We start from the raw sequence: 7,969 nt of genomic DNA, 5'->3' as shown, positions 1-7,969 counted from the left end.
GGCGCTGGAAACCAGGCTGGAATAGATAAGAGTAGGGAATGCGTTTTCTAGTCCCGACTGCCTCGCCGGGTTGCAGTTCCCCGAAATGGCCACCAGAGGGTAGCCGGGCCCCAGCGCAGAGGAATTCGCGGTTGCTCAGGTGATGGCTTCTTAAAAAAATAAAAAACCAGAGGCTGGTGTGTTCCCCCCTGCAAACCCTGGGAGGCCGGGCCTGGGGAGAAGGCTCTGGTTTCTATGATCTCTCTGATAAAAAATAAGCAAAAATAATAACAAAATACGTGGTTTCTCTTTCTCCATTTTTCCCCTCCAGGAACTGAGGTCAGAAATGGGGGTTTAGGGGCTGGGGATACCCTGGTATGGCCTAGATTTCAAGGTGTGGGTATTTTTTCCTTGCCACCCATAAATAAAATTTATATAAATAAATAAATAATATACTCTCTTTTCTTTATATGTGCAGACATATGTAGATAAATATTTTTCCTGACTAACCTCTTGAGCTCTGGAGCTCAGAAATTCAAAAGTAAAGTGACATGGCCAAGGTCAAGTTTCAGGAAGAGGAAAGATCTAGGACTTGGAATGGCACTGTAAAATTACCAGCATTCTGAAATTACAAGCCACCTGGGCTGTGAAACATTTCTGAGTGGAACCCTGACCACCTGGAACATTCTAGAACCATGGAGCCAGCTGGGTCCCTACAGGGATCCTGAAACACCCAATGTCCTAGAACTCCAGAACCAGCTGGGCCTAAGGGGTGTGGAGCTGAAAGGTTTGGAACTAAGCCCTGGAGGACCTAACGTTCTGGAATTCTGTAGTGGTCAGGACTGAAGGGTCACCGGGATGTAACTAGACGTCGCTGGGCGAGCGGGACCGGAAGGGGATCTTAGAAGAGGAACAGCAGCAGCACATGGCCCACAGCACCTTCTGCACGTCTTGGTTGCGGAAGGCATAGATGATGGGGTTGATCATAGAGTTGTAGGTGGCAGGGAGCAGGGTGAGATAGGTATAGAGAGGTGGGGAGTGGATATCACCCAACAGGCAGTAGACGGTGAAGGGCAACCAGCAGGCGGCAAAGGCGCCAAGCACCACGGCCAGTGTGGCGATGCCCTTGCGGGTGGCCACATAGTGAGAGGCAGGCAGCAGGTGTCGTTGGAGGGCAATCTGTTGGGCATGGCGGCAGACAATGCGGCAGATCTGGGCGTAGAGCTGCAGCATGATGCCAAACACCATGAAGAAGGCGATGGCCAGGACCACCAGATGGTTCTTGGAGAGTGGATACACCACGCCGCACGTGGTCAGCTCGTCCAGGCAGTTCCAGGCCAGCACGGGCAGCAGCCCCAGACCCAGGGCACCTCCCCACACCAGAGCCAGCATCACGTAGGTCCGAGTCACTGTTGTCTCTGAGTAGTAGGTGAGGGCATTGTAGAGGGAAAGGTAGCGGTCGACAGTGATGGCCAGCAGGCTGCCGATGCTGGCAGTAAAGGCCAGCGCCATCACGCCAACGAGCACCAGGCTCATCTCGTCCGAGCCGATGCAGAAGACGGCGGCAAAGTGCAGAATCAGGCCCAGGCCTGCCAGAAGGTCTGCCACCGCCAGGCTGCCCACCAGCAAGAACATGGGGGCCCGGAAGGCGGGAGTTCCCACGATGATGGCCACCACCAGCGCGTTCTCGCAGGACACCAGGGTTCCTGAGATGCACAGCACGACGTCCCAGGCCCTAGGAGAGGGTAGCAGAGCAGCTGGGCCTGTGGGCCCCTCCACTGGGTCCACACTGCTGCTCACGTTCAAGTTGCCTGGGCCACCTGAGAGCCAGGCCAGGGATCTGCCTACACCCCACATCATGGTACCTGCAGGAGAAAGGTCCCGGTGAGATACTGGCAGAGCTGGGTCCTGGCAGGAGGTACCTGGAGGAGGTGAGGTGCCTGTTAGGATGGCTGCTGGGGTGCCAATGAAGTTTTGCCCCACCTCTACCCCAAATTCATACTCTGAGGTTATTGCTTGCATACCACTGTCCTCTCTGATGCCTCGAGGCCTCTAAGCAGGGGTGCCTTTTCCTGGTCTGTTCTGGGTCTTCACCCTCCCTTCTAATCCTTGGAGCCCTACAGATCTCTTTCCCACGTGTGACCAGAGAAGCAGATCAAGGCTTATCATATTGATCGGGAACCCACAGGATCCAAGGTATGCCCTAAAAAGGTCTAAGGTTGGGGGAGGGAAGAAAGACAGCTCAGCTCCCCTCCCAGCAGAGAGGATGACTAGGTTTCTGAGGCTCCTGGACCCCTCACGATTCCAAGCCCTGCCAGTTCTTCCAGGCTCCGCCCCCAGGGAAAAGGCAGGAAGCTCCAGACAGCCCTCCACCCAACATTCCTGGGGTAACACCTGGGAACTGAGCTCCCTTACACTCTCTTGCAGACTTCCGTCCCTTGACAGGCCCCCTTTTTCTGCCTAACACCTGGGTCAGGGCAGCAGACACCCCCCTACTGGAAGCCTGGATCCCTGAGTCAGATCCCTCCTCCTGCCCGGACACCTGGATCTTGGGCCTGACTCCACCTCCTGCCTGGATATAGCTGAGTCTCTAAATCAGACACTCATCCTGCTGCTCGGACGCCTGGGTTTCCTACCCTAGCTGCCTGCTGCAGGCCCAACCTCAGATGACCGTCCGACCCTTTAGGGCCTTGGTGCCCGCAAGAATGCAGCTCATCCTTCGTCATGTCACCCCAACTGGCCACTCCGGTACCCGAACACTTAGGGGCACCGCTTGGTCACCCAGAATCCCAGCTTCGACCTCCAGCCCTGGGGCCAGCCTGCAAGGAGCTTTCCTCTAGCCCGGTGCTCCATCCAGCATCCAGCGTCCAGCGTTGCCCTCCCGGACTTCTGGGTACCCTGCGGTAGAAGCACACACCACCGTCCTCCCTCACCCCTCTTTTGCTACTCACCGCTCAGAACTGGGTGCAGCCGGGCCGCGGGGAGGTGGCGCTCGGGTCCTGGTAAGAGCAAGGTGTGTGCCTGGGACCCCGAGAAGCCCCCGCGGCCGCGGGAGAAGCGGCGTGACTCACCCCGCCCCGCCCCGCCCCCGGCCGCCGGATCCAGTGACGTCAGAGGCCCGCTCGGCCAATGGGCGCGGCGCGCTGGAGCGCAGCGCGTGTTGCGGGGCATAGTAATGAAGGCTCGCGCCGCCCGCTCCCCCATTCATAAAAAGAGACCGTGGCCGCGGGCCCGCCCCCTCTCCCCAGACGGCCCGAGCTGTCCTTGACGCGGCGCCCTCTGCCGGCCGGGGATGGGGCGGGGGAAATGGGAGGATGGGGGGAGTCTGGGAGACGTCTCTGGAAGGTTGCAAAGGGGATGTGGGGGAGCAGAAAAGGGGACCCAGATAGACTGTGTTAGGCGATGGGGTGGTAGAGACCGAGTGATGGAGCCGAATGGGGGGCGTCCGCGATGAGGATGATGGGGGGGGACTTAAGATAGGGCCCTGAGGTGACAGCGACAGAGCACGAGGGACGTGGGTGGCTGTGACGGTATGAGCATGGTGACAGGATCGTGGGGGATGGTGGCTGTGGGACGCTTATGGCAGAGGAGGGTAGCGTTCCTCGGGGGTGGGGAGAGGGTTGGGGTGGCAGTCGTAGCGGTGTCAGTGTGACCCTGCAGCACGATGGAGTTCGGGAGTCCCCCACCCCACCCCGGTGGGTGGCAGAGGTGTGGTGAGGCTTAGAAGGTGGAGTGTCCCGCTGAAGGGACTTCAGGTCACCATGACCCTGTCTGTCAAGTGGTGAAGTAAAGCTGAGTGACAGAGCTGAAGGAGGGCTGCAAAGTTCTGGAATGAAAGACCCCGAGTGACTTAGGAGGGGAACAGGGTAGGGGGTCTTTGAGGGGGGCGGTGACCTGGCAGGTAAGTTGCTGCCTGGACAGGTCCCGTGATGCTGGGGCCCCTGAGATGAGGAGCTGGGTGACGTCACTCATGTGGGCCCAATAGCGCGCTCACAGCCCGGGAGGGTGCGCCTGGCAAGACTTCAAAACCTGAATTATTTATTCAAGGATCTGGAAAGCCAGTGGGGGGCGGGGGGTCACTTCCCCGAAGCAGCAGGAGCCCGGGAGCCGGGAAGAACTTGGAAGCAGAAGACCTGGCAGCTCCATCCTCCGGCGGCCCCTCTGAGCTTCCCAGCTTGGGCACCCTGCTGGATGCGACTGGGAGCTTCCTCTCCGCTCACCCTGCCTGCCCCGTCCCTGGGGAATCAGCCCAGCGGATTTGACCCGAGGAGCCAGTTTGGGGGGAAGAGCAGCAGCCCCTCGTGCTTCTGTCGTTTTGATCCTCTCTGGAATCATCGTCTGTTAGGAGGCTGATGGAGGGAGGGATAAGGTTAGGGTTGGAGGAGTCAAGATCTAGGGCTCCCTCAGTCTTCTCTCCCCGCGCTCGCACCACTGCGGCCCCCAAGGTTGCTCAGTGTCCCCTGGGCAGGTTTGGGTGTGAGGCAGAGAGAATGGCAAGAGACAGGCAACAACGGGCAGAGGATCTCGGCTGGAGAGCATGGCACGTTTCCCGTTGAATGTGGCGAGTGTGAAGTACTGAGCAGGTAGAAATCAAGAGCAGACTAGATGTAAACCCCAATTCCTCCATTTCTTAGCTTTGTGACTTTGGGGAGTTCCTCGCGCGCTCTGTGCCTCTTTTCTCACCTTCACGATAGGGATGACATTAGTACCTACCTCAGGACTGTTGGGAGTGGTCCTGCCACTGCCACACTCAGTGGATGTCACTGGTGTGTTTGGTCAATGGAGGACACCAGGGAGGCAGGCCCAGGTGGGCATGGGGTAGCTGAAGGACTAGGGCAGAAAGCAAAGAATGAACAGTAACTGAAGGAACTATGCCCTTGAAAGACCAGACTAAAAGCATCCAGGCTGCTGGGCCACTCTCCTCCCTATCACACTCTTCCCCTTGTTCCATGTTCGTTTGCTTGCTTTTCTTTTCTTTTCTTTTCTTTTCTTTTCTTTTCTTTTCTTTTCTTTTCTTTTCTTCCTTCCTTCCTTCCTTCCTTTCCCTCTCTCCCTCCCTCCCTTCCTTCCTTCCTTTCTTTTTTTGGGGGTATTTTTTGTCTCGCTCTAGTCCAGGCTGACCTGGAATTCACTATGTAGTCTCAGGGTGGCCTCAAACTCACAGCAATCCTCCTACCTCTGCCTCCTGAGTGCTGGGATTAAAGGTGTGTGCCACCACATCCGGCTTGCTTGCTTGCTTGCTTTCTTACTTTCTTTCTTTTCTTTTTTTTTTTTTTTAAGGCAGGGTCTCACTTTAATCCAGGCTAACATGGAACTCTGTAGCTATAGGCTGTCCCCAAATTTACAGAAATCCTCCAGCCTTAGCCCCCTAAAGGAGTGTGCCACCATTCCCAGCTTCTCTGTTGTTTTTTAAAGAACTTTAAAAAAAAAAAAAAAGATTTTATTTTTATTTATTTATTTATTAGAGACACAGAGAGGGAGAATGGGCGCGGCAGGGCCTGTAGCCACTGCAAACAAACTCCAGATGCATGTGCCACCATGTGCATCTGGCTTACATGGGACCTGGAGAATCAAACCTGGGTCCTTAGGCTTCGCAGGCATGTGCCTTACCTGCGAAGCCATCTCTCCACAAATATACTTATTTGTGTTCTTTTATTTCTATTTGCTATGTATCAGCTCCACTAGACTGTGAACGAGAGCAGTGACTACATTTTGTTTTAACTGGAGGCAACGCCTGGCACGTGGTGGTGTTCAACAGAAATTGTTGGTTGGAGGTCATGTGTGGTGGCGCACACCTTTAGTTCCAGCACTCACTTGGAAGCAGAGGTAGGAGGATCGCTGTGAGTCTGAGGCCACCCTGAGACTACATAGTGAATTCCAGGTCAGCCTGGACTAGAGTGAAACAAATCAAAAAAATATTTGGGCTGGAGAGATGGCGCTTGCCTGTGAAACCTAAGGACCCTGGTTCGAGGCTCGATTCCCCAGGACCCACGTAAGCCAGATGCACAAGGGGCACACGTGTCTGGAGTTCGTTTGCAGTGGCTAGAAGCCCTGGCACACCCACTCTCCTCGCTCTCTCTCTGTCTGTCGCTCTCAAATAAATAAATAAAAATAAACAAAAAAATTTAAAAAAATAAATTAAATTAAAATTACTTGTTGGTTGAATGGTGAACTAAGCAAGAGCAGCCAGGAAAACACAAGGAGGGCAGCAGTAGTGAGCGTGGTGGGAGTGTTCAGAGAAAGGACAAGGGCAGCTGCAACCTAAGACTCCGGTATTCATTCATCTCCCCCTCCCCCACCCATGCTGGGTCCCAACAGAGCTCTGACCCCAGAGAAAGGAGCAGGGTGCTTGGAGGCTAGTGTGAAAGTAACATATGAGAGAGACTCTTGCTGGGCTGGGCATGGTGGTATACAACTATAATCCCAGAATTTACAAGGTAAAAGCAGGAGGTCCAAGAGTTCAGGTCATCCTCAGCTATAAAGCGAGTTCATGGTCATCTTGGGCTTCTTGAGACCCTGTCTCAAGGAAAAAGAAAAAAAGAGAAAAGAAAAGGGGTTGGGGAGGTAGTCAAAGGCAATGGCTTGCAAAGCCTGCAGGGCCAGGTTTGATTCCCTAGTAGCCATGTAAAGCCAGGAGCACAAAGTAGCACATGCATCTGGAGTTTATTTGCAGTGGCAGGAGGCCCTGGTGTGCCCATACTTACTGTCTCAGAGCCTGTTTTTCCCTCTGTCTCTCTCTCTCTCTCAAATAAATAAAATATTGGAAAAAAAACTTTTTACAAGCTATTTTGTTTTGGGTTGGAGAGATGGTTTAGTGGTTAAGTGCTTGCCTGTGAAGCCTAAGGATCTTGGCTCAAGACTCAATTCCCCAGGACCCACGTTAGTCAGATGCACAAGGGGGTGCATGCATCTGGAGCTCTTTTGCAGTCGCTGGAGGCCCTGGCGTGCCCATTCTCTTTCTCTCTCTTTCTCGCTCTCCTTTGTCTCTGTCTGTTGCTCTCAAATAAATAAATAAAAATAGAAAAGTTCCTTCAGACAGAGAAAGAAGGAGAGAGAAAGAGAATGGGTATGCCAGGGCCTCCAGCCACTGCAAAAGAACTCCAGATGCATGCGCCCCCTTGTGCATCTGGCTAATGTGGGTCCTGGGGAATCAAACCAGGGTCCTTTGGCCTTGCAGGCCAAATGCCTCAACTGCTGAGGCAATCCTGCAGCCCAGGGGGCGGTGGGGAGGAAAAGAGAGCTGGATGTGGTGGTAAATGCTTTTAATCCCAGCACTCCACTGGAGGCAGAGGTAGGAGGATCACTGTTACTTCGAGGTCACCCTGAGGCTACAGAGTGAATTTCAGGTCAGCTTGAGCTAGAGTGAGACCCTCCCTCTAAAAAAACTAAAAAAAAAAAAAAAGACAAAAGAAAGTTGCTCGTCTCAACAGGACAATCAACAGTGTGTGTGTGTTGTTTGTTAAGGCTGGCCTCAAACTCGAGACAATCCTGCCTCAGCCTCCCAAGTGTGAGCCACCAGACCCTTCATATATGGCCTCCCTCCTTTCCAAGACCTCCTCTTTCTCCTCTCTGGAGGAAATGGCAGCCCTTCCTCAAGCCCTTTGCTTCTACCCCCGCCCCCCAACTTCCTCCTGACCACGACACACGGTGCATTAGTTCTCACCCAGAGCTGGATGCAGGACTAGAGCCCTGCCTGCCGAGTGAATGGCAGGTCCACATTTCATGATAATCCCGCAGAAATCCCAAGTCACACAATAAATGGCAAAATTGCTATTTGAAGGCAGACCCAGCTGTGCCCTGTCTTTCACTCTAGCCTAGATGGCGCGCCCCCTAGAAGGGGCTGGAGTGGTCCACAAGTGCTGACAAATATGCAGTTCCTCGGATGGCCACCAGATGGCTGTGAGCTCTTCCATTCAGGTGAATTCATATATATTTACATGAGTGTGTATGTTTACGTGTGTGTGGCAAAGTTTCTTGCTGCTGTAAATTA

The 7,969-nt window shown here is 54.0% G+C and overlaps 1 protein-coding gene across 1 annotated transcript; it reads right to left on the bottom strand.

The window, feature by feature from the left end:
* Positions 1-3,000, bottom strand: Gpr3 (G protein-coupled receptor 3). The gene is made up of 2 exons (XM_004671235.2): positions 2,931-3,000; positions 1-1,844 (listed from the first exon to the last, which is right to left on the bottom strand). Exon 2 carries the CDS (start codon positions 1,837-1,839, stop codon positions 844-846), a length of 996 nt encoding a protein of 331 aa, XP_004671292.1. The 5' UTR covers positions 1,840-1,844; positions 2,931-3,000; the 3' UTR covers positions 1-843.
* Between the last annotated feature and the right edge of the window lie 4,969 nt (positions 3,001-7,969).

The sequence above is a fragment of the Jaculus jaculus genome, chromosome 5 (assembly GCF_020740685.1).
Source record: "Jaculus jaculus isolate mJacJac1 chromosome 5, mJacJac1.mat.Y.cur, whole genome shotgun sequence".
NCBI lineage: Eukaryota > Metazoa > Chordata > Mammalia > Rodentia > Dipodidae > Jaculus > Jaculus jaculus.
This window is presented reverse-complemented; position numbering and strand designations above follow the sequence as displayed.

Coding starts and splice junctions, on each gene's coding strand:
- Gpr3 (XM_004671235.2), bottom strand. CDS start 1,839: ATGATGTGGGGTGTAGGCAGATCCCTGGCCTGGCTCTCAGGTGGCCCA.